This window comes from Pholcus phalangioides, unplaced genomic scaffold, assembly GCF_987345545.1.
Source record: "Pholcus phalangioides strain wild (caught in Gottingen) unplaced genomic scaffold, Ppha-v1.0 ptg000039l_1, whole genome shotgun sequence".
Lineage (NCBI taxonomy): Eukaryota > Metazoa > Arthropoda > Arachnida > Araneae > Pholcidae > Pholcus > Pholcus phalangioides.
Window position 1 is genome coordinate 13,558,596 of NW_028301625.1, and position 27,533 is coordinate 13,586,128.

Below are 27,533 nucleotides of genomic sequence, written 5' to 3' on the forward strand. Positions count from 1 at the left end.
AATGCCTCTACTTCAGCGCCTCACGACACAGTGCGTGAAATTAGGAATTGCAGATTCATGTGTCTCCAGTGGTGTAGATGGTAGCATGCTTGCCCGGTATGCAAGAGGGCCTGGGTTCGAGTCCCAGCGGAGACGTGATGACTTTTCTTTCCGAGCTCACCTCAGCATAATATCCGGAAAATAACTGTTTCCTTGATATCTCTGGCTGAGAAAAAAGCCATCTATATCTCTCTCTATTGTTTATTGTAATTTATTTTACCAAATTTTTTTAATTGTATAGGTATCTTTCACTTCAAGTAATTGATTAGTTCCACAAAATAATTGTGTAAAAGTGGAAATCACTTCAAATGAATTGAATTTAACATGGGAGAAGAGATAGGAATAGAAGGTACACCTGGGAGAAGATAGGAATAAGTTTTGCCACCTGAGGCAAATTTTTTTTTTTTTGCCATCCTATTCAAAATACGACTGACTAAAAAGAGTTTTCTTTCTTCACGTCTCTTACTCTAATGCAGTAGTTCCAAATGTGTGGCTCAGGGCCCCTGTGGAGGGTTGGGTCACACTGGTGATTTAGGGCTGTAGTTCTCAAACTTTTTCCACCCGTGGCTCCCAGGTCATGACAACTTTTATCAACGGTTCCCCAGAATAATCTGAAAAAAACCTTCAAAGCACTAACTAAACAATCATCAACGTCAACAGCTTGCTGCCATGTCCCTGGCAAAGGTTGGCGGCTACCCTAGAAGCCACAACAGTAATTTGAGAAACACTAGTTTAACTCCTTAGAAAAGACACAGACAATAAATAACCCAAAAATTTAAGGTGTTCTTCATTGGAGAGAAGCTTGGCACTAATATAAGGTCAACGTTTCTGGTGATATTTTAGGTTGTCAAATTACAATGGGGGAATAAGTCAGGTCAAAATATTTTTGTGATATTTTTTAAGCATCGTGAAGACCACACTGCTGCAGAAAAATGACATAAATCCAGTGGTGTTTTATGGCACCTTGTTTGCAAAAGAGGAGTCTGTCTGATGATTCCAATAACAAACTGAAGGAGGTAGTTCCTCACCCATGGCTTTCTTGCTTTAGTCAACATTCATCCACAGACCCCCAGAATAGTCTAACAAAGAACCCCTTTGAAGCAAGGAACTGGTACTTATGAATATCGCAAGCTCACTGCAATGCCCTTAGGAGCTGCGATGCGCACTTCAAGAACTGGTGTACTAAAACGAGCAATCAAAACCAGGGTTGTTTGGTTTAAGCCTTGGTTTTAACCAAATGGTTTTTTTAAAAAAACCAGTGGCCTAAATATTATTTTTTCCTTGAAAAATATCATATTGGATCATTATTAGCCAAAAGTTTTCATTTTTATCACATTTTATATTCTTGGGGTATATTTTGATGGTACATCTTGGAATGGCATAAGATGGTGTGAGTGGTTTTTTTTTCCAAAAGTCTCATAAAAGTGGCCTGAATATATATATATATATATATATATATATATATATATATATATATATATATATATATATATATATATGTATGGTATGTATTTTTCTGGTTTTTATTTATTTTTAAAGTTTCTACACTACAGACTTTTTGCCCACCCTGTACTTGCCTGTTCTTAGAAGTCATAAAATATGAGTAATAGCGGGTTTTGTTATAAAAAAAATGTTTTTGATGGTATGGGTGGTTGGTGGGTAGGAAAAGAAAGTATTGTATTTATAGAACTCCAGCCTATCCAGCTTTTCTGTTACCCTCCCCCCCCCCCTCCCCTTCCGCCACATTAGGCTGGATAGTCCGCTGCTTTATATGGCACCTAGTTTGCAAGAAGAGGAGTCTGAGGTGTGTTTGTGTGTCTAACAGACTGAAGGTGTACAGCAGTAGTTCTCAAACAATCCTTGCCTGCGGCTTCATTGCCCTAGTCAACATTACTCCATCGCTCCCCAGAATAGCTTAACAAAGGACCACTTAAATGCAACGAATTGACAAATGTGAATATCGCAAGCTCACAGTGACACCCCTGACGAAAGTTGGCAATGCCTCTAGGAGGCGTGATACGCACTTTGAGAACCACTGGTATAAAAAATGCTGTTAAAACATTCTTGAGCCAAAACAGTGCCACACTAATGATAGGTCAGTCTCTAGTATGGTGTTAGCTGAAAAAGGCAATTGAGGGAAGATGAACAAAGAATCCAAACTTGCTGAGGTATTCAGTAAAAAGGAGAGTCAACTGGAAAAGTGTTGACAAAAAGTGAAAAGATCCTTTACAAAAAAGAGAAGGAATCTAATTTTTCAGAAAACAGCTTCTGTAGAGACCCAAACCTGAAGAACTAGTTACACTCGCGTTCTCATCACTTATGGGATTTCAGGACCTCCCTGAAAGATAGTTGAAACTGAAAAAGATACAGTTGGGTTGTCTATGTCTGGCTTATTTGTAGAGACCTATATAGAGTGGAACTTTTTGGAAGTGCAGGAAAGGATTGGTATTGAAATGAATTGAGCATTGAATAGCAAAACGGTTTGATGGCATTTCAAAAGTGTTGTATTTACTTCCACTCTCTCTCTCATTTACCCACTCACAAGAAAGTGATTTGGATATAAACAAATCTGCAAGAAAGAAAACACAGTCACAACAAATCCGACAAAAAATGATATCCCTGTAAATATGCTGCCTTGTCACCTAATGTCTGGCACCAGCCCTGATCTCATATATACTTTCTATAAGCATTTAACTTCCAAAATTTTATTTTTTTTACTTGGGAATGGATTTTGTGAGTGACCAGATTTGACAAACATTTTCACTGAAAACGAGCTCTTCATTATAAGAATTAAGGTCCTATTGTATTAATTGAGACCCTTCAGTAGCTTAGGGGGTCCTTTTCAGACTTGGGTGGATGACTGTATGGGTGGGGAATTCATAGCACAGGGCTATGAAAGATTGTGTCACCCTTTTATGTGTTAACGTTATTGGGTATTTTATATAAAGTCCCTTGTATCATTCCAAAAATACTTAAGCCTTCAATGTAAAATAAGTAAAAATACAACAGTATGAAATAAATCCACCTGCACTTCGTCTTTGAAAAGAATCACAGGTGACATGAGGGAACCTGATGTGGAACAAGTCATTTGGCTTTCCATTATTTCTTATGGAGGATTTTTCTTCGATATAACGTGTTTTATACAAAGTTTTTTAACAGCTGGCTGATGCTGTGTTAATAAAAAAGTTTTTACCTTTCTTATTTTCAAAAGACTGCCAACCATCAGACAATTAGATTTTTCCAATTTTCATCTGTTTGCTCAACTACATGGCTTTACATACCTGTTTATGAGGAACATTTGGATAAAAGTACTAATAGTTCATCTAAACTCTTTTTTTTGATTTTATAGGAAATGCTGCTTCCTTGCTGTAAATGCATGGTTTTTGAATCTTTAGCATTAGCTCATTAGTGATGCATTACTACTACTACTAAACCACACATGCACCTCGTCCATATTGCTCTGCGGAACCTCTAACAAATTGGTACATGCGGGAATTTGCGTGTACATGTAGTGACACCTCATGTGAAGTTTTTTTCTGTGTAATGCTTGTTATGTGTAGTACTGCCATCTTGCCACCAGTTTTTCTGACTATGAGTGAAGTGTAATGATTGAATAATTGTTTCGTTGTAGGCCTGTTGCTTTCTGTGGCGAGGTTTTTTAATGGGGAGATCAGTTTGCATTTGCGCCTCAAAGTTGGGAAGCACAGGAAACCAACTTCAGATTAGTGATGCATTGCGAATCAAATGTAATAGCAAGCATAAGAACCAGAACCTAGTGGCTGAGGCTATTTGAGCCCCCCAATGCATTTTGTAAGGGGCTGAAAGCCCCCTCCCCCAATAATTTCTGAAAAAAACAATGCACTGCACCTTTCCTCTCCTTCGTACTTGCTTGAATCCAATATATACGAGACAATCAGCAACTTTCAGCCCCCCCTCCAATGTTTTTTTCATGTCTGCACCTCTGATAGCAAAAGACTAGTTATAAGCTAGATTTGTCCTATCAAACATTCACTGCATACACATTTTCAATATATTGTACAGTAATACTTCAGCTTATGTTTCTTTAACATCTGTGTTACTTCAACCTGCGTTTACGTCTTCTTGTTCTGAAATTTTTTCAATTAGGTGCACTTTGAGCAAATCTTGAACGCTCTTGATGTCATGTTCTTAGAAGTAAATATTATCTTGACTTATGTTGTTAGTCTTGGAATGAATTACTGGTGTAAGTCAAGGTATCACTGTCTCAGTTTCCACTGTGGAAATAAGATTAATAAAAAGTATTTCTTCTTAAAATGCTTAATTATTTACAGTGGATAATGTTTATAACGTTCCCACTCAAAATGTTCTCCTACTTAGTATGACTTATTTTTGTGGTCCCAGCTCCCATTGAGATTTCCCAATTAAAGCGTTTGCCTGCTCATATTATTAACATTATTTTATAATAGTTTTAAAAACTTTATAATCAGGATTCACTGTAATGCAGAGTGGTGTAAATTCACTCTAATACACCTTGACTGAATAAAAGAATTATATAAATAATATATTGTATCAATAGAAACACAAATATTACAGTACTTAGAAATTATTATAATGCATTCAAAATAATGTGAATATTATATCACATTACAAGTTATATGCAAATTTTATATTATATGTTATTATATTTTTTATTCTGCATCATTCAAGTAACAAATCTTTCTTTCAGGTGCTACTGCATATTTATCATTCCAAGTTGAAGGAAACCCTGCCCCTCAGTTTCATTTCTACAAAGGTATATCCGAAATATTTGAAGGAGGAAGATACAAGGTATTCACTGATGGGAACTCAAATACTGTTGCATTATGCATTCGGAAGGCAAAAGCTCAAGATGAGGGCAAATATAAGATAGTAGCTTACAATAAAGTTGGTGAAGATACTCAAGAAGTCAATTTGTTTGTCAGTGGTAAGAGTTATTACCAATTTCACTCATGTGTTTGTTATACAAATATTTTTTCAACACTGAAAATGAGAAAATTAAGAACTTTTTCGGATTAATGAAAAAAAAATCCTATAAAATTTTTTACATTATTACATTGTTGTGAATGCCGTAGAACCTTGGTAGCTTGACACCCCACAGAAATAGGAAAACCATGTCAACTTAATTGGAAGTCAATAAGAGAGGTTTCAATTGATCATACATAGCAATTTCATATACCTTATCATCATCAATCATTGGTGTCCTTAGAGGGAACAGATTTTGCAGTTTTGCCCATTGCTCTGGCATCAAGTAGTAGTATAACATGAGTTATGGGTGATGTAGATGTGAAGAAGTATCCTTCTGTGGGAGTTTCCCAAAAGTTTTTGCTGCAGTGTTGGGAACAAAAGGCATGGTAACTGATACCATTCTCTTGAATCTAGAATCTGTAAATTGAACATTAAAAGATACCTGTAAATGATATCAGCCATATATAAGTAAATGAGGAGGCTGCTCCTATCTGTGATACTCTTTTTAAGGGGAAAAGAAGCAGTGGAGATCTCCTGGGAATATGGATGGAAACTCAACATGAAATTATAGAAAAATAGTACATGAGAGTTCTAATCAGAGCAGAAAATTGATACTAACCATGAGTTTAGATATTTAGTATAATTGAGAAAGTTTATCAAATTGTAAATGCTGGCTGCATTTACTACTACTTCACTTAGCATCACCTGATGGTCACCAAAAGTAGTTCCTTCTCTGTATACAGAATGTAAGGCAGTTTCCTACATAGTGAAGTGAAGTTTTGTCTTCTCTGCACACATGATAGATGAATAGGATGGACAGATAAAAGAAATCTGTAGAGTCCCAGAGGTGTAGATGTTTTGCTAGGTTAGTATGATCAGTGATCATTTGGGGTAAAAATGAATGGGATGAATATTGGGAAAAGTCGAGCAGCTATCCATTCTTAGGTAAGACAACCATAAATATTTTTTAAAGGCAGTGTATTATATTTTATCATGTATATCAGGAAAGTATTTCAAATTGGGCCACTTTGTACATTTTGCTAATTTGTTTTAATCATGTGATTTGCACGTATTCGCAAGGGATCAGCACGATCCGTCCAGGGAATTTGTGAATGTTAGTAGACATCCATGTCCGAACCGAGATTCGAACACAGGCCTGCTTAGTGAGAGGCTAGTTCCCTAACCACTCGACTGCCTCTACTGTCATTCTATTCATCAGAAAATCACCAAACTGAGTAGAACGATAGGTACTATATTTATGTTTAAAAGTATGGTTATTAAAACTTTATATCTCATTTTATATTTGAATGGTATCATGAAAACCAAAAATGTGATATTGGTCCAACTTAGGAAACTAGTTTTCTAATTTCTCAAGTTGAACCAGTTGTTAAAAAAGTCAAAATCAATATTTTTAAACATTGCTTTGACAAAGTTCATGAATAATGAGAAATATTTAAGGGAGAAAAATAACTAAAGTAAAAAAAAAAGATATTATGAAGAAAATATGAAATCCAGTTAGATTTTTCTAAAAAAATTATCATTATAAAAAATACAACTAAAATTATGAAAACTTTATGTGAAAAAATTTGTAAAATAACCATGTGGGTAACATGGCCATCCAAAAAGAGCAATACAGGCTTATCTCTGGAACACCAAATTTTTTTTTGAACAGCTGAGGCCACCTGATAAATAATTCAGTCTTTATGCACCCTCTATCAGAAATAACTTCCTGCAGGTGCTCTTCTTTCTAATTCTGGAGCATCTTTTAAAGATAAATGTAAGAGTTACATAGGAACCATCAGCATTGACATAGTGTTGACAATTGACAATTGTGATATTCTCACCTCGCTGGTGGGTGAGCCAATCTGGTGCTTGCCCTTTGTACCCACTTGTCCTCTGGGTTTTCTTATGAACTGTGGTGTAGCCACTCTCATCAATGTTATATACTCGTGAACTATTTATGTGTTTGTTCACTAATTCTTCTAAAAGGTCAAATAATCGTGCCATCATTGAAACAGTGTTTCATCGAAACCTCTCTTTTGCATTTGATATATGTAATTATAATTATCTGTATTACAATCAGATGACTTCTCTGTTTAGATCCCTAAATTTGACTGGTCCAAATAGGGCGACATTGACTGGTCCAATTTAAGAAACATCACTATTTTGTGCAAATGACAGCTCATTACTAATGACCATAAAGATATATTTTAATTTCTAATTAATAAAAATACAATCAAAGGGTTAAGAAATATATAGTAAATAACAAAACAGCACTTTCCTTTGAATCAAGGTTTTTAAACCTTACTGTAGAATGCTTCTTTATTTTCTTTTTGTTTCAGTGAAACACATTTTTTTCTTTCCCTAGCAAAAATGCACCAAAAGTGAAAGATTCGCAATCATATCGAGGAAAGAGGAAAAGAGATTATTCTAGTTAGATTTTTTTTTCAAATATATTCTTGATTTCAGAACAGGTTTTTGAGACAGTTTGCCAAGTGGAGATAGGGGGATATATATGAGTGGATATTCGTCATTACAGTAGGTAGCGATTTTCGACCAAAGAACGAGTGTTTGTTCTCATTTGTTCCTCGTTCTAAAACAAGCATCATGATTTTTTTCCTTTAAACAAGAGGTTTTAAAACTAAAACCAAATATCAGTATAATTAAATGTTTATCATGATTCCCCTTATGCATAATATAAAGACTATTAATATACCTTTCTATTTATAACTGTGTCATCAGAGTCGATGCTCTATGAATTTATGAGCAACCATAGTAATTTGCAAAACTATGCCAAGCATGTCCAGAAGTGATTTGTAAGTAGAATTTTCCAAAATGAAAGATGAGCACCTACAGGTCTAAAGGTCTAAAGCACTTTGAATGCCCTCCCCTCCCCACCTTGAAATCTGATTTTGTACCATTTTTACTTGTAGTTTGTATTTTATTTTTCCTGTATTATAGTGGTTGGTATCAGTTTTAACAGAGAGTTTTCGCTAGAAATGAAAGAATTCATTAGGAGTGATGAAATTGTAAATTTACAAAGTAATTTGTAAAAAAATGAATGATATGCCAATGAAAATGGTATGTAAAATGAAAATATATCACGGTAAAAGCGTGAAGATTGGTAAAACTTAGGATTTACCAATAAGGCCTAGGCTTACCAACTCTTCTTGGTAAAACCTAGGTCTTACCAGTCTTCTGGCTTTTACCGTAACATATATTTACATAGTTATTTAAATTGGTTTTAATTTACTGTGTTGCATATGTATCAAATACATTCCTATGTTGTTAACTATATAAACATCATTAGCCTTCTACAGTTACAGTGCCGGTTTAACTATTAAGCAAAGTAATCTCGTGCTCGGGGTATCAGAAGGAAAGGGGCACCACAAAAAATGACCAAAGTGTATATATTTTTTAATGCACATTTTTTCCCCCAGCATCAACCATCTAGTAGAAAAACCCAAAATTTTAACAGCACCTGTATTATACAGTTGAAGATCTTTATCAAAAGGTTGACCAGGGCCCCACAACCAAGGGAGGGTAGGGGTGTGGTGCTGTGAGTGCTGCATCAGGAAGGGCTGAATGAATGGCAGAACTTTGCCACTGGACCACCGTTGTAGAGATCTCTTCCAGCCCAGCTTCATGGCATATATTTTTTTAGAAAAGAACGTAACTTCATTATGCAATTTGTCTCCATTTGTTTCGTCATAAATGAAAAATTTCATTTTACCATCTCTTAGGTTATGAATCATAGGCGGAGATAGCCTTGGAAGTCTGGGAGGCATGGTCATTATTGCTGGGGGGGGGCGCAATGCTGTCAATTCATATATACATGTATACATTAGATCAGTCGACTCCACCTGTGATGCTGGGGGGGGGGCAATGCCCTCTCCACCTATGTTATGAATATTGAAGGTATTAACACTCAGCTGCCTAAAATAGTAGGTATCTTGCACTGGAATCCGTTGGTAAGGATGCAGTAGCCATATAGTCAATACATAGACAGAAAATATCACTGTTTTCTTGGAAAAACTTTTTAACTACTTTGATTGCATCATAAAATTTTTTGCACCTCCTTTTATGTACTAATAATTCTGCCATGGCATTTAGCTTAGCTGATTCACAAACTACAGGACTTTTTATCTTAATGTTCAACTCTTTACATGTATCCTTTGCTGGCTTTCCAAATCTCAGAGAAAAGTTTTCCTTGAAGTACTGCCAATAAAACCAGAGTAAGAAATCTTCTCATGAGGGTAAATTTCTTTGAACAGATCATGCATAGTTTCACATTGAGATCAGAATTGAAATAGGTCACTTCTTTCCCAGTATAACGAGCAACCTTGGTCGGAAATGATGTGATGTGGGAGTGAATTTTCGCCAATTGGTCATGTTTTGTTATGGGGGGGAGGGGTCTTTCAAACCCTCATGTCTGCAGGGATTTTGTTCAATCGTAAAAGGTCCCTGATTCTCTGAACTCTCTTTTTGGTCACTTGAAAAGTTTTCATGAAGGCTTGTTTACATACTTTTTGACAAAGGCCAGATTTCAGGAAAATATAGTGAACTGTACAACCTTTGGCTTTTCTCACCTCTTCTGGCATGTTCACTTTGGGTCTTTTTCTACCTACTGGAACTATCTCCATCAAGCCTTGTAGGAAATCATCTTGCTCATCTTTTGTCTTTTTCGCATAGAACTGAGTAAACAAAACTGTAAATTCACCTTCATCAAAGAGCTTGAGACAGTTGCCAGGACAGCAACTAGAAAAAAGTAATTTAAATGAAATCACAAATTTGAAAGGGGCCCGTTTCTATGCAACAGAAATCGTTTACAATTTTGGGCGATGGAAATTTTTAAAGTTTTTTTGTGTTACAGAAATCGGTTCTGATTTTGGGTCAAGTTTTCATTTAACTTTTGAATATATCGGAAACCGTTTGACCCATCGGGACCAAGTTGTTATGTACCGAGAGGCATGGTCTCCACATCCTGCAGCAGAGCCCCTAGGCTGGGATAGTTGGCGGCCCATAAACCAGCTTTTTCACGGGCCCCTCTGTGGTTAATTTATAGTGTGAAAAATCGAAAATCAATAAAAAGTGATAAGAATCGTTCTGGCCCCTGTCAGCCCTGCCCTTGTGGGGAGCCATGCCGAGAGTTATGCATATGTATAATATGCAGGGCATCCATAATTAAAAGACCCTATTTTAAAGTAGCCCACAGACGAAACCAGTCATCAGAAAATTGTGAAATTTTGTGGAGGACTTCATGAAGTGACGGATATTTGTTTCTGGGGAAAAACATAGTTGCACATGTCGCCACCAGAGAGCATTTCACTTTGAATACCTATAGTAAACATGGAAATTTATGTGATGTCACACAGCAGCTGTTATAAAACCAAGAAACATTTGTCTAGATCTTGTTTCTCAATGTGTTTGATGCTCACAATGATAATTTTACAAGATCCCACTTTCTTGATCAAATTGTTTTACCAATCCAGCAATTCTGCAGTAACTGCTCTACGGAAATATCAGACTTGGAAGAGGATTCGAATAGGTCCAATGAATGTTAAAACCTTCGGAGTATGATAACAAAATTTGAAACCACAGGATCGTTGGCTGTTTGTCCTGGAGGAGGAAAAAACCCTGTTTCTATAGACGCAGTACAGGAGGTTTTGCTTCAGATGGAACAGAACAGAGCTTCAAATTCTTGTGGTAGCACTAGTGTCAGGTGTGTAGCACAGGCGTTGGATAGGCCACGTTCAACTGTCCATAAGGTCATGCGGAATATCCTCTGATATTATCTGTACAAACTTTCACTTGTGCAGCAGTTGCTTCCACATAATTATGACACTCGACTCCGGTTCTCACTGCAGTTTCTAGGTCACATTGATGTCGATTTAGAATGGCCTAGGAATATCCTCTGGACAGATGAAGCACATTTTCACTCAGATGGTGCAGTCAATACTCACAACTGCCGAATTTGGGAACCAGAAAATCTGCACGCTATCTTAGAGGTTCCATTGCATTTACCAAAAGTGACGGCATGTTGTGGATTTATTGCATCATTTATTCTTGGTCCCTACTTCTACGAGGAGTTACATTCTACAGGTCCAGTGACATGTTCGATTACCGGGAAGTGATATGCATGCATTGCTGTTACAGAACAAAATTGTTCCAGCTATGCAAGCATGTCACTGTTTTGCAGACACAATCTTTATGCAAAACGAAGCTCTTCCAGATATTGCAGTGTGTGTTAAAAAAATGTTCTTAAAACACATTTTACATAAGAATGTGCCTCATCAGCCTTCACTTCCTTAATCGATGGCCTCCGCGATCCCCAGACCTTAATACATGCGATTTTTGGCTTTGGGGGCATTTGAAACATCTGATAAGTTGTGACCATCCAAGAACTTTACCTGACCTTAAAGGCAGCATTTCATGCCACATGCTGAACATTTCCCCGCACACACTTTGGTCAGCTGTGGAACATGCTATTTTACGATTTCACATGGTATCTGAAAATGATGACCATCATGTGGAACATGTTTTTTTGCAGTAACAATTGTAAAAGTGTTTAACAACTGTTAAAATTGTTAATGTTTGCCTAAATGTGTCATTTCTTAATGAAGCACCCTCTGATGGTGACATGTTCAACTAATCCCCCCCTCCCCCGAAACAAATTCCCTTCACTTCATGAAGTCCTCCACAAAATTTCACAATTTTCTGATGACTGATTTTGCCTGTAGGCTACTTTAAAATAGGGTCTTTTAATTATAGACTCCTTTTATATAACTACCTTCTCTGTGTTGCGAAGTATAGTAAGAAAAAATTCAGATTGAAAACTTCAAGATAAAATAAAAACAATACTAAAAACATTACAATACAGCAAGATCACCTCCACATATGGACTGCAGCGAAGAGTTGTTGCTAATTGTGACATCTGCCAGCAAATTTAAAATATAAAATGGAAAGAATATGACTTCACCTTGTATGCAAAAGTGGTTTCTAATTTTTTCTCTCAAATTGACTAGTAATAAGCATTTACGGAATGCTTTGAATACATGCAAAGCTACACATTTGAAGATTAATTTGAATGAACTTGTCATTTCCAGTTGACTTAATGAAAATTTTAAATTATGTGTGATATACTGTAAATACGCGTGTATAAGCTAACACTGTAGCTTCAGTTCTGAAGTGGTTTTTCTTCTAATAAAACTGACCTCTCTATATAAGCCACCCCCCCCCCTTTTCAATATAGGAATGAATTTTTGAACAAAAAAACTCTGCTTATATACGAGTATATACAGTAAATAGGAATAAACATAAAATAATGCTATTATAATAAGAATCTAGTACAGTAGAACATCTCTAATCAGGACCACCTCTCTCAGGACCTAGATGTAGCAGGGCTGAGAAATTTTCCGAATTATGGATCAGGTTTTGTTCACTTCCCATGTTTTTGCATTTAAAGCAATAATATGCCTTTTTAATCACTTTGATTCACGTTTTATTTTGAAAGAAAATTAATAAAGCAATATGTGGGCATATAATAAAAGATCATTCGATTTTAAACCATAATTTTTAATTTAGTACTTGTTATTTATAAAAAACAATATTCATTTAGAGTGAGAGATATATGGCTTTTTTGTAGATGATTCTTTTGATAGATGGCTCTAAACCGTCCCACCCGGGGGCCATTTCCTGAAGTTAAGAGTGGCTATAAATGCCTCTACTTCAGCGCCTCATGCTACAGTGCGTGAAATAAGGAAGGCAGGGTCATGTCTCCAGTGGTGTAGATGGTAGCATGCTTGCCTTTATGCAAGAGGGCCTGGGTTTGAGTCCCGGCGGAGACGTGATGACTTTTCTTTCCGAGTTCACCTCAGCAAAAATATCCGAAAAATAACTGTTTCCTTAATATTCCTTTCGCTTATTTTTTAAACATTTTTGTAAGATATTGCTCAGATTCGAAAAAAACAGAATTATTATTTTTTTATTTATTTGTGTCTGAAGATCTTGAAACAGTAGATTTCCGATTTCATATTATTGGCTATACATTGGTACTGGTGTTCCACATTCTTGCTTTTTCAGGAGTTCAGCTTTCTCACAAAAAATTGAAGTGTTATGTTTCTGTTTGCGGCTTGTACCCCCAACTTGTACTACATCACTTAACATTTTTGGCATGTTCAGAAATTCACTTAGATAATCACAGAAAATAATAAAGTGCTGGACAAGTTCTATAACGCTAAGGTCATTTGTACAGTGTGGAGATGAAATGTAAAAAAAAGGTTTTCTTCTGATCAAAGCTGGCTTTCTGACTAATTACATTCATTGAGACATATATGCCATAACTGTTTTCCCCTTTTCCAGAAGCCCAAAAACCACAGTGGATATCAGCAATATATCAGAAGGGGGGGGGGGATAAAAAAAGTATGTAAAAAATTGAAACAGACTTTGGGTGAAGAAAAACATTAAAAAAAAATTCACTGGTTGAATAGAAATCCCTCGTAGGTTACGGTTCAGTCCTGTTTATAAGTGTCCAGACTAGAGTGGTTCTACTGCACATAATAAAAATTTACCATAGCCAAGTTGGTTTATTTGATATTATGAAGTGTGTAATATTACCTTACATCTGGATTTGATCATTTTAGATGAAAGTGGCATGGACTTCCGTGCTATGTTGAAAAAAAGGTAACTTTTTTCATTTGTTATCAATATAAATAATAATTATTCTAAACAGATATATACTAACTTGGGGTTTATAAATTTCAGTGTAATCTCCACACAACGATACTCTGTGGAGGACTAAGAAAAATATTGTTATAGAGGGATTATCATTGTATCTAGAGGCAGCAGTTTCAAATTAGACTGTAGACATTTCCATACAAAACTTGGAAAACATATCAATGTAGAGGGATTTATCAATATATCGAGTATCGTTGTAGCAAGGTTTCACTGTACTTTAAAAAGTTTTGAACAAATTACACATTTTGTAACTCTGATGGGATATCAAAAATAATATATACTTCCTCTCATTTTGTTACAGCAAAAGATAGCTTTGAGCTTTTCTATTTTTTACTTTTAAAAAGGTTTTATACTTCATTTGCATTTGAATTTGACCAACTAATTAAAAAACTTTTGTATTATAATATTTTAAAGAATAGCATGAATCTGATTATGGCAGAAGTCGAAATGAATATTATGACAGAAGTTGTACATTATGGCAAGTAATGTAATATTATGACAGAAGGAAATACAGAACCTCTCCTTTACTGCTATTGTTATGCCCATTGTGTGTGTGTGTTTGTTGATTTGAGATTACAAATCTTTTTTTTCCTCTGTTCATCTTCTTGCAGAGGGTGTTTATTAAAATGAATTCATGCAGAAAGGACTTGAACAGGCCATGTTTGTCTATTGCATTATTTCTACATGTGATTCTCTAATAAGAAGTCATATGAAGTTTATATTCAGATCAAATATTACCTGAATTTTTTTTCTATTGCATTATATTAGGTATCATAGCAATGTTTGCCGCTTATTTTTTGACATGATATTATACCCTTTGATTTGTTCATTGGCTTACCTTATTCAGTCCAACTCATTTGAGTTGAAGTCCAACGCAACCACAAAAACTGAATTAACCAAGTTTTTCTGTATTTACTATATCATATTTTGTTCTTCATCTGACACATGCACAGGGCTTGAACCTGAAAGCTCTTATTCGAACTAGTAGAGATAGAAATACATACTTATATATGATAAAAAAAATCATCCAAATGCTATATATTTATTTGGCCACTGAAGGTGTATAGCAAAATCAGAGCATGCTGTTCGTGTCCATGATTCTACTTTAAAAATGTGATGCTTCATGCTGCTTTATCCATTGTTGGAAAACTTCCTGTAAAGAATATTCACTCATATTCACCACATACATATTCAAATACATCATCTTTTGTCACAAGATAGTGTCACAAAAACCAGTCTGGAATGTAAACATTAAAAAAAATGTTATCAAACTAGACTTATCTAGTATTATTATCTAGACTTATTATCTAGTATTTTAAGGAAAATACATTTTGAGCACAGTGTAGGTGTAAAATTCAATGAAAATGAATAAAAAAACATTAGACCAACAGCTGTTTAGAGACTAATGTAGTCTTTTCGTCAGTGAAAAAATAGTCTGAATATATCACAGAACACTTTCCCACTGAAGAAGGGACTACATTAGTCTCGAAACTATGTTTGGTATTTTAATTTTTTATTTTGAGTCATTTTCGTTGGGTTTCAAATCTTTTAGACTTATCGCTTTTTCCTTGTATGTTCTATGTAGTCCTACCTTCCGTATTTGCAAATTTCTGCTCAATGAAAGATAAAATGTATACTATTGAAAGAAGGAAGAAAAATTTAAAAATTCTAGGGGTTAAATAATGAGAGTTACAATGCAATGCTTACCTAGATTAGATTGAAAAAATTAATTTACATCATTATCAATGCTTTTTTAGACAGTATGCTAAATGGAAAGAACAAGAAAAAGAACCAGACTGGAACTTGAAACCTCCGGAAAAAGAAAGGAGACCATCATTGCGAGAAACTAAGGTGAAAAATCATTATGATAAAATGAAAGCACATAATTAATATGACATGCAAAACTTATCTGAAATGTAAAAATGGGCTCCTATCTCTCTTCACTTTTTGTGATCTTATTTATTTATTTAAACTTGACTTAATTCTAAAATTTTGCTTTGTTTTTTCAGTTATTATGAATATTTTAGTGTTGATTGAAACTTTTATGCTATCACACCCAGGTGTATGTAAGGCCAAGATTACACTATAAAAGTTTGATTAAAGTTCTTTTATAAAAGTTGAGAAATGCGATCAATAAGTGTATTGGTCGTTACTTTTGAGTAAATGTAAGCAATAGGCTTATTGGTCGTTTTTCTCAAGTTTTGTAAAAGATATTTTATCCAACTTCTATAGTATAAGCCTGGCCTAAGTATATCTTGGTAAATAATCACTTTAAAAGTAATTCATATATTACACTTTCATTTAGGCAACTTTTGAGCATAGTTTGATAATAAGACAAAGTAATATTTACTCATAATGAAGTACAAAAATAACAGAGTTTGAACTGCTCCTGATAGATAAATTTAAACCAATTTTTTTCAAAGAAAGTAAAATTTTAGTTTTAAATTTTGGTAAAATGATCTGTTTACACCAAATCTAGCCATATAATGCATCTACATAAAATTTTATATTGAATATAGTTAAAAATACTCTAAGGCAGTGGTTGTGAAACTGCAGGAACAGAGTAGAAGGAAGCATTTCAGTGTATTCAGGGCTAGTTAGAGCATTTGAGCTCTGTGACCTAAAAAACCACTGCTTTAATGTGTCAAATTTGCTTCATTGCCATTTTATTTTGGTGTATTTTAAAACTAACAGTTGTTACCTTGAAGGAATTAACAAGGTAAGAATCATACTGCAGAAAAATAACATACATACAGAAAAAGAACAGACACATACTGAGAAAAAACAAGTCTATATAAAGCTGCGCTCCTGTGAGCACGCTGCAGCCAATTTACATCAAGGTTTCTAGAATATATAAGGATTTACATATTGCGTCGGGCCAGCTGGTTCCCCATGCACAGAGGAAAAAAAAGTGAAAACATTCCAACAACTTGCCACATGTTGCCATTTTTAATCATTTTTGTGGCTTTAATAATCGCACTCTATTGCTAATTTTATGTTTTTGTGTGTTTCTGGGTGAAATGAATCTACTTATAAATTTTCATAATTTTTTTAACCACATCTCTCTCTTGGGACTCTTTCCTTGTAAGTCATAGCAATTTATGTAAATGAAACTCTCAATATATGAAATATACCATTGTTTATTACCTATTTTACTACAATCTGGATGATTTTCATTGGTAAAAAGTTGATTGTACTTGTCTACTTAATGACAAAAAGTTGCTCATACTTATTTATGTTGGTTTATATAAAAAACAAATCATTGCCTTAAATTTTTTCTTGCTTTATTAACATTTATATATGAAAAGATGCTTTGTACAGAGCCTCATCAAGTGATTACATCTTGCCAATCAGATACCACTTTTTTTTCATTGCATTGTATTTGTAATAATAGTTTTTTTTAATTGAATGTATTAGTAGCAATCTTTTTATGCTGGTGCTTTAGATTAAATTTATGCTCTTTACAGTTTTTAATTATAATCATATTTGTGTATGATATGGTCATAGGAGTATAAAGAAGTCTTGGTTAGAAGATTCTCTTTACCTGATTGTCCTACTTTGCAGAGAAGGCAGAGATTAACTTTGGAGGAGGTTGGCTTCCTTCATCATATTCAGCTACCATTTGCTGGAGCCTACCCCCAAATACCCATTTTTGAATTTTCATCTTTTTCACATTCAGGCGTTTTAAATTTTTTTTTTTTTAAATAATTACTTTTTTCTGGCGTTTTTGTTGCTTTTTTCAAATTTCTTCAGAATGCTACATATTCCTATTAAAGCATGTATGAAAGACTACAAACTCTTATATTGTTATTTTCAATATTCAAATAACCATCTGATTAGTATTTTTTAAAGTTTTTTGGGTTTTCATAAGCTTTCTGTTTTTTCAAATTTTATAGTTCCAATGTAATTTGTTTTCTACATCTTTCTTTCATTTGTGGCTGCTTGAATTTTTTAATGATTTTTTTTTTTTTTTTTTTTTTGCTGTTTTTCCCTTGATTTGGCTTTTTATTACTTTCTTCCAAAAATTTATTATAACATTCCCTAAATTAATTTAACATGCTTTTTTTTTGTAATTTACTATGTTTCTACACAGATAAATAACCTTTGTGTTTTATGTGGTTTAAATTGTTGTATAAAATGTGTTGTGTTTAAGTTGAACCTTAAATGTCCAATGAATGGTGGATTTATTTGTTTAGTTGATGACTGCCTGTTAAGTTCATTCAAGTTGAATGAATAAACTATGAACTTTTCCTCAGTTGATTTCTCAAAACTCTCTTGCGTTAATATTAAAAAATATATATAAACACGTAAAAAACATAAGATACACCCCTATACTTATTTGTGCTCTATATTCTTAGGTATGTAATATATGTTAAATGTTATTCACAGTATAAGCAGGGCAGTCTCAAGAGCATCACGTTCCCCCAGGCCGAGTGATATTTCTGAGGTCCTACCTGGCAAATTCTTGAAAATTTCAACCAAGTTTCATTTTTGTGAGTCCCCTTTTCTTTTGAAGTCCCCGGGCTGTGCCCGGGTGGGCCCATGCCTTAAGATGGCACTGAGTACATGAACAAACCAATAAGAAAATTAACTTTGAAATGAAACATTTTATTTTAGGTTCACTCAATAATTCAAATATTTATGGTAAAGCAATTTTAATTTTAGGGAATTTCCAGTTTAAACTGCAAAAAAAAGTTCATTTAATAAAATATTTTATTTATAATAAATTAATAAAATATTTTATTTATTTATACAATTATACAACTTATTGCTTGGCAGAGGCCTATATAAATGAATGTGGTGGTGAAGTTTGACAGAGGAGATGATTGATGTTACAAAGGAAATCAGAAACTGTCGTACAGTCAATAATGTTTGATGGGAGGTTGTTCCAATCGGATATTGTTCGAGGAAAGAAACTAAATTTGAAACAATCTGTGGATGCAAAGATGGATTTCAATTTGTGTGAATGGTTAATTCTATTATAAAAGTGTGAAGCTGGAGTTAAAAAATTAGAAATGTTGATATGAAAATGGTCATGAAGGATTTTGAAAAGGAAAGTTAATCAAGAGATATGTCTACTGGTGAAACGCGGTTGCATATTGAGTGGATGCTTGAGTTCAGTAATGGAGGCAGAGGATGACCAACTGTTAAAAATGAAGCAGATGAATTTAAAATTCGAATAGATTCTAATTTGTCTATGTTTGAGAGAGTATGGGAGTCCCAGATTTCACAGGCATATGAGAATACAGGAAGGATGTAGATTTGGCTGCAGAGATGTCTCGTGTGACGGGAGGAGTCTTTGAGGTTTCAACAAAGAAAAAAAAGTTTTTGGAGACACTTATGAAAGACGCAATCAACATGGAGATTCCAAGAAGTTTATTGAATCAAAGTGTAAGCGGATTTCCTTGGCAACCATGTGCTCCAAAAGCTTGCAGCAAGTAGAGGTGATAGCGACTGGTCTGAAATTAAGGGGATTTGAAAGAGATCCTGTGTGTGTGTGTGATTTACATATGAATTAGGATAATCTTATTAATTTTCCAGTCAGAGGACAAGTTAGATGAGTTTAATGAGATGTTGAAGATAATTAAGAAATAATTAGAAATTTCATCTGTGCAAAATTTGAGAATATGGTTTGGGATCCTATCGGAGCCAGTGGAGTGGGATTTCAGTTTTTTAAAAGGTTCAGAAGGCTTGCTTTAGTTAAAAAGACAGGATTAGAGTTGAATAATGAATTAAACAGGAGTACTGAGACGGAGTGGGTGCCAGTGGAGTGGGATTTCAGTTTTTTTAAAAGGTTCAGAAGGCTTGCTTTAGTTAAAAAGACAGGATTAGAGTTGAATAATGAATTAAACAGGCGTACTGAGACGGAGTGGGGTGGGTTAGAGGAAAAGGCCTGATTAAATTCTGTGTTGATATCGAGGTGAGAAGTAAGGTCAATGTTATCAAATTTAAGGGAAGATGGACCAGCTGATTTAGGGTGAAAAAAATTCCAAAATTTTGAAAGATTAGTTTTAAGGTATTGAGGTAAAGAGTTAGTAAAATAATTTGTTTTTTGGCAAAGAATGAGATCTTTAAGGTCACGTGTAGAGACTGAGATCTTATTTCTGAGAGAAAGGGAGTTATTGAATTTATATGGGAATTTATTTGTTGGGTCGATTTGTTTTACATTATTTCAGTGTCTGCTGTGAGAGAAAGAGAAGAATATTCAACTCAGTTGTGCTCTACAGACTACATATATGCAAAACCTCTGAGAATAATCCCAGTCTAAAATACTTCGATTTCCAGTAGTAGTATCAAACTGGAGTCCTGCTTGCTACATGGATGCAGTGGCAACCTGGCAGTTCTCAGCAAGAGATCCAAAAATTTCAGTTTTTCTAATAATAAAACTTTAATATGTTCTTAGCAAAATCTTGTGTGCATGCTAACCATATTCTATTAGAACCCAGATAGTCAATAGAAGAGAGAGAGAGAGAGAAAGTCACCTATTTCTGCAACTGTGTCAATTAAGTTTGGAGCTGAAATTGAAACCTCTGCCCATGCAAAAAATAAAAAATATTTATAATTAAACAAAAGTGAAGAATACAAGACTGTGTCTAGTCTAGTAGGGTAGCAAATGGAAAGGAAAACTAGCTTTGGTGATAGAGTTGGATGAGTAAGTGGTTTTTGAGATGATAGAAAACATGCCAACCACCACACCACCAGTTCTTTTGTTTTAAATTCTGTTTAAGTAACAGAAAAAATTCTATATTTAATGAAAATTCCAAACTCGATGATTGTCATTCTCATGCCCATTTCAGGTCTTGATTTCACAATTATGTCTTTAAACTCTATATAGATGTTAAGACTTGAGCATTACTTTACTGGCTTGTTGAACTTCACATTTTTATTGGAGTTCCCTGTGTTGATCACGAGTGTTGTTCTAGTTTCGAACATTCCCATCTTCACAAAGATTTGAAGCTCTCCACTACACACCACACTGAAAGCACCTATTTAATTGAACAATAATTCTTCAGTATTAAAAGAAAAAAACAGCTCATGGATCAAGCTTAATTGGCACCAATATTTTTACCATAATGAAGGTCGTATGCTCTCAATCTTTGCATCCAAATTTTGACATGATGGTTAGTGATAAATGGCACCGATCGTCTGGGAAAAGTTATTTATGGCAAGTTATCAAAATTTCTAATACAGTCAGACTTGGTTAATTTGAAGTCCAAAGTCACTGGAAAAAAAGTTTGAATTATCCAGAATTCAAATTATCCAATTAATCTCACACAGATCCATGAAATAACTACAAATTGCAACTTTATCATCAACATACATATCGGATAATAATTATCAGTTATTAAAATTTTACCATCAGTTACAAAACTGTTTTTCAAATTTTAATAATTTATAATTGATTTATAATACAATTGGTCTTAGCTGCTACATTATTCCACTGTTCTGGAGTTGGCATCACTGCAAAATTTCTTGACCATCTTTAAGTGTAATTTATGGAAACTATTCATGATCATCTGTTACAAAACTGTTTCTCGAATTTTACTTATCATTCTTATGCTATCAAAGAAATATACTTTCATTAACATACTTTAACTCAAAATTTATACTTTCCAATACTTTCCATGCTCTTATTGTGATGAAAAGAATTCAGATTTTGAATGGTACATTTTCAGGGCCATAACTAGGATTTTTGCCGTCCAGGGCAAACATAATTCAGTCACCCCAGCAAACATTATTTTGCCACCCCTACGACTTCTGAATTCGATAATTTTATAGTGGTGTTCTTTGTTCCCAATTAAAACTGCCACCTGGGGCAGTTGTCCCCCCCCCCCTGCTCCCCTCTAGTTACGGCCTTGACATCTTGATCTGTAAGTTCAACATGATTGGCATTAAGTAATATACATTCTGGATGCACTCCAGCTGAACAAGATGTTAAAGCTGGCGTTAAATTATTAAAGAAAAAGTAGAGAAAAACAAAATTTTTAAACTCTAATTTGTCTTTTAAGATTTGTTGTTTAACAACTTGGTCGAGAAAAGCAAAGTCTGAATTCTTGTATAATTTTTTGAAGCTAAATTTGCTAATACAAAAATTATGATTTTTTTTTTCCCTTCAATTTCAAATTCTGCAAAACATTAAAAAAAATTCAAATTAAATAAGAAATTTCAACATTAAATTAAATAGAAAACTCAAGGGGAGTTTTAAAAGTTTGAAATGCGCAAAATTCAAATTAACCAAGTTCTACTGTATTATATTCATTATTGTTATATAGTATTTTATGCATCTTATCATAATCAGGAATGAATATTGTGAGATTTCAATTATTAATTTTAGGGTTTATATGCAGTTGAAAGTAAGTCTTTTTAATTTAGATCAGTGTTTCCCAAAGTGGGCAATGGAATGGTCCGGGGAAGGCGATAGAGGCACTGCAAGGATAACATAGGATCCTATGGGCTCTCTTGAGTTGGGGCAATGAGAGAAAAAAATTTCTGTAGAAGGGGCGATGGAACAGCAAGTTTGGGAACTATGATTTAGATGCAAAGGGAAAAAAATTGTCATCCCACCTGAGATATAATGTTATTGCATATACCCTGGGTTAAATTCAGTTTGGCACCCATGGTATACAGTACATGCTACTGATATTGCAAGGCATCACTCATTTATAAATTCAAATTTTTGCTCCACTTGCAAAACACTTGTAAACAGAGGCATATGCCGGGAAGCAAAGGACACAGGGGCCCATGCCCCCCAAGATGACCAAAAATTAGGAAGAAATTAATATTTTCAGAAAAAATTAAAATATCACAGGAAAATACCTTTATATGCTATATTAACCAAATTCTGTCAATATAAATGCTTTTTGAAGGGTGGTAACTCAAAATTTCTCAGGAAGAAAATTTTTGTGCCCCTTCCAAAAGTCTATCCTGTGTACACCCCTGCTTGTAAACACAATTATATGCAATTTATGATTTTACTATGAATACTTCATTATCATTTGAATTCATCCTATAGTATGGCTTAATTTGAAAATATTATAAATGGTATTAGGGTGTGAGAAATTCAATTAGGATAGTTTGAAGTTATTGACTTGCACTTTAATCTAATCAAAACATGAAATATGTGCATGCTTCTAATGATTTACAATATCAAAGTTTTATGGTGTATTTTATTTAAATGATGTTTCTGAAAATTATAGTCTGTTTTATAAAAATGCAATTCTCATATTTTAATTCAAATAATCTATTCCTATCAGAAATTTAAAAAAATTATTAAAAAAAAACAATTTTCAAATTATTTGACTGTACCAAAAGAAAAGTGTTTAAGTTTAACCCTTGGGAATTAACCCCCATCCCATTAACCCTTGGGAGCATGGTGTCCCATCAAGCCCAAATTCAATTTTTACATCCATGTAATATGATATGGTTAAATTTCTTTGCATTATGGTGTTGCGATATAACTACATTTTATAACATTTATATTAGGCCAGTATGTTTTTGAGACATTAACAGTAAATGTGCATCAAAATTTGTTGTTTTTTTTTATAGATACCTTGCACATGGTGAGAAAATTTTCATAAATTTCATAATGTCCTTTTTTTAAATTAGTGATACTCAAAGAGTGCATCATGGCTCCCATGAGCATTACCAAACTCTACTAGGGGTGTCATGAAAAGCAGAGAATATTAACAGGAAAAAACATTGAGGGGACTGAAAGTTGCCAGTTGTTTGTATATACATGATTCAAGCTCATATGCCGGAGGAGGAGGGGTGTATATTTATTAATTATTGGGGGCTCAGCCCCCTCACAAAATTAATATGGGGGGCTCAAACAGCATCAGCCCCCAGGTTTTGGCACCTATGGTGGGTGCATACTAAGTAGTTAGAAGTAAATAGTCTGATTAACATATCATTTTATAACCAATTACCGTATTCCCCCTCATTAACTGGCATGATGGGAAACATTGAGGGAGATGTGCATGCAGGGAAATTTGGGTCACAAATTTTTAACTATTTCAACTTTAAGAATCGATTGAATTGTCTGATTTGAATCTTGTCTGTTTGCTTGTATTTCAAAATTCTTTGTGTATTCAGAACTACGTTAGAGATAGCTCAAATTTCATGTTTGCTTTTGATATCATTCATTTTGGTTCATTGCAAATGTGGGATACTATAAGTACAGTGAAATATCCATACTTTTGAATTTTGACAATTTTGAATTTTGCACTGAAAAATCAATCCCTCAATGAAACATTTAAATTTTAAAAAAATACCCACCTTCTGAATTGTGTCTAGGCTCTCTGTACTAACAATATGAAATTTTTAGGTACCATATAGTAACTAAAAAAAAAAAAAAAAATTGCATTTGTCCCAAGTTAATCGTAGGTAGCCAAACTCGGCACATTATAGATTTTGTGTATTGGCTCATGTTTAAGTGTCTTAGTTTAAACTTGGGACAGGTTAAATCTTTTTAAAAAAAATCCCAAAACAATACCAGACTGAAAACTCTTCAGAAATCATTTTATTCATTAAAAACATAACGTCACAACTCATATAACAAAATTACAGAGTAAGTCCTTTGGTAAGAAAATATTACACATCACAGCACACATTCAAAAAAGGAACAAATGAACTTAGGAAGTAGAAAATTTTTAAACTAGAAAAACTTGAAAAAGTTAATATGTGTAGTGCCTTTGGCTGACATGAATGAACAAAGAACAAATCATTGAAATGTGTGAAAAGCTAGAGGACAAAAGTGTAGTGATTGCAGCAGATGCTAAGATGTTTTGCAATTCTCTTTATCTCATTTATTGAAAGTTCATCAATATCATCGATATCAGGAAACAGGGACAAGTCTTTTTTACCCATGTAAGTTCTCATAAAAAGAATTGTGAACATCTGCCCATCTGAACTAGCAAAAAAAAGTTGTTTACATCATAGAATTGAATTATACATGATGTAGCGCTTGTAAACATTTGAAAACATAACAATGACAATGCATTTTCTAATTATCTTACTTTTAATTGGCCATTTGTTTTGGCGCAGTTTAAGTTTTAGGTCCCAAGTTCTAACAAACTTGATTTTTTTTTCTACACACACCAGGCTGTATTTAATGGCAATTAAAAAAAATATTTAACTGGCATTCTATAGGGGAAACCTTACTTAAAATTGCCCTAAATCCCCCCTAAAAACCCCCATGTCTAAATATAACTGTCCTGCAAACCTTAGTAGTTCACTTAAAAAACTTACAGATTTTTGGGAAAACACATGAAAAAATTTTCTCTACCGAAACATGTTCCACACTACTGAAACTGTCATGAAATGTTAACACAACAACAAATAAATGTGATAATCTGCTCTAAATGTAACTTGCAATAACCATCAGTGCTACCAGCTTATTAAAACAGAAAGTCCCAAATCGTCCCAAGTAAGTCCACTGTTCTAAGTATGGGTACTTGACCGTATATTTGTTCTTGTAGATTAGATGAGCTAAATGGAAAAATTAGTAGACTGCAAAGTATTTAGTATTATTTATTTTTATTATTTGTATTTCTCTGAACAAGCAAAAATAAAATTTGCAAAGCACAGTGTCTACATTTTGTACAAGGCTATCAATAAGGTAATTAATGTTGGAGCAAAAGTAAAGCTATATTAGTAAGTTATATTAGCAAAAGTAGAAGCTTAATTTTCATTAAGTAAAAACTATCATTTTATTCTGATTCATGCATTTATTCAGATTTAATATAGATTTAAATCAGTCTTCTGAATGTATCATGTGGTCCTTATTGAAACTCATTTTTCCCGGCATGCCAGGAATGGACCAGACTCCCACATTCAAAAGGCTAATATCCCTCAATGTTTACAACATGTCGGCTAATGCAGAAGAATATGGTATTATTTCCATTAAGATATTTGATAAATGATCACAATACAATGGAGCCGTGGGTATTAAAATTTGAGAACCACTATATTATGTGTGAGAAACTTCTTGCTTATGTTTGAATGAATATATTTTTTTAAACAATGAGTACCAAAATGGATGTTTTATTTGCACAGCAAAAAGTATGGAATGCGTAGTCAGAAATTTCATTTAGAGAGGGAGAACTTTTTTTCCATCATTCAAAATAGATACCATGAGATGGACTTGAATGTTTTATCATCACATCCATCATGCTCACCAGACATTGCACAGTTTCACTTTCATTTTCTCCACTATTGAGTGATTGCTTCACTATCGAGTGATTTCTTCACTATCACAAGTGATGTTGTTGAAAGCCACATTGATTGAAACCAGCTGATTTCCAAACAGACAAAATTGTTAAAATGCTCAGAAGAAAAAGTGAAATATGCTTCTAGAAAAAAAAAAGACTTTCTCTTTTTGCTCAAAAACTTCCAAAAAAAGCCTAAACATTCATATAAGAACATTTTTACTTAAAAATGTTGTTATAAAGAGCATGCAAAATTTTGAACCTTTTAGAGTTTTTGTATGATTATAGTATGTGTGTGTGCTTGTTGAGTAGTTTTGTTACTAACTGAGTATTAGAATAAATTGTAGTTCATGGATTGATTTTTTTTTTAATGTTTCCTAATAGAATTTGTGCTTTTGGGTGTTGCAATGTTTTGTCCTTAAAGATATCACCTATATTGTATTGTAGAGTGGTGAGCGCAGAGGATCACGAGACAGTCGACGGCCATCTTTAGCTGAATTGATTCCTGATTGGCCAACTCTTCAGAAAGTCGTCAAAGATCATGAGGTTGGAGGATGGATCAGAAAGCTATATATTTATGCTTCATCCTCCTCTCTTTGTCTTTTGCTGTTGCTCTTCATATCTATACATCAAAATTCAGTTCATCTTGCTAATAACCAAACTCTCTTGGGTTTTTAACTTTGCCTAATTTTCTGGCATTCTCTTTCAACCTTACAACAAAAGCAGCAGATCTACCTTCTCTATTTTTCAGAGGCATTCTGCGCCTATCTTAACAAATTTGTTTCTTTTTTTGCAAACTGCTTTGCAATATCTGTATTGATGTACATTTGTTTTACAAAATAACAGTATTTGAAGTGGTCATATCAAGTTCGTATGGATTCCTTTTCCTTTGGAATATTTTTGGAGAAGAAAGCTATAGCTACTTCTGATGGAAACTCAATTGAAAATTGTATGGATAAATGATACATTTTTTTCTTTTAATACACAATTTTTTTTAATACTTATTTTCAAGATTAGAATCCTATTTAACCATTGTCTTTTTGTTTCTTGTGAAGAATTAAAATCACATACACAGTCGATTCCCATTTTAACGAATACTGCTATAGCGAAAAAATCTTGTTCTAACAAAAACCGCTAATAATTTTGCATAGGAAAAATGTAAAGCTCTGTTCACATGTGCAATAAAACATTCCGGGAAGTTCCCGGTAACGGGGATTTTCGCTACAAACCATTCACATGACGTTTGGTTTATGCTGGTAATTCCCCTCTTCTTTCCGGAAGTCGTCACTGGTTACCTGGGTTTAACGGAAGTGGTTGATTCAAGATGGCTTACGAAGGAGCTTACAGTAGTTTTCGCGGCGCAAAGGATTATGGGAGAGAAGGTCGGTGTCAACCACCAATCCACCCCAAGAAAGATGGGCTTTTTTGGTGAGCTTCTCTCCCACTTTTTTTTACCCTACGAGGGGAAAAAAAAGTTGCCATGCCGGTAATTATCACCAAAGCGACCTCCATTCTTGCACATGTGAACAGGGCTTAAAAGTCTGGAATTCTTTTGTAACAAAATTTTGT

General features: G+C 34.0%; 1 protein-coding gene and 1 non-coding gene across 5 annotated transcripts in view; both read left to right on the top strand.

Annotated features, from left to right (window-relative positions):
* The window catches only part of LOC149065606 (twitchin-like), an 834,903-nt gene that overhangs the window by 176,066 nt on the left and 631,304 nt on the right, over positions 1–27,533 (top strand). For 3 of the 4 annotated variants that reach the window (XM_089253452.1, XM_089253453.1, XM_089253455.1), the window contains 4 exons: positions 4,745–4,981; positions 13,665–13,704; positions 15,516–15,609; positions 26,412–26,510. In XM_089253452.1, the coding sequence (XP_089109578.1) occupies positions 4,745–4,981; positions 13,665–13,704; positions 15,516–15,609; positions 26,412–26,510 (470 nt within the window). The remainder of the gene's footprint in view (positions 1–4,744; positions 4,982–13,664; positions 13,705–15,515; positions 15,610–26,411; positions 26,511–27,533) is intronic. The other variant, XM_089253454.1, reaches the window with a different exon arrangement.
* Positions 62–135, top strand: TRNAT-GGU (transfer RNA threonine (anticodon GGU)). Its single transcript has one exon. It is a non-coding gene; the product is annotated as a tRNA-Thr (tRNA).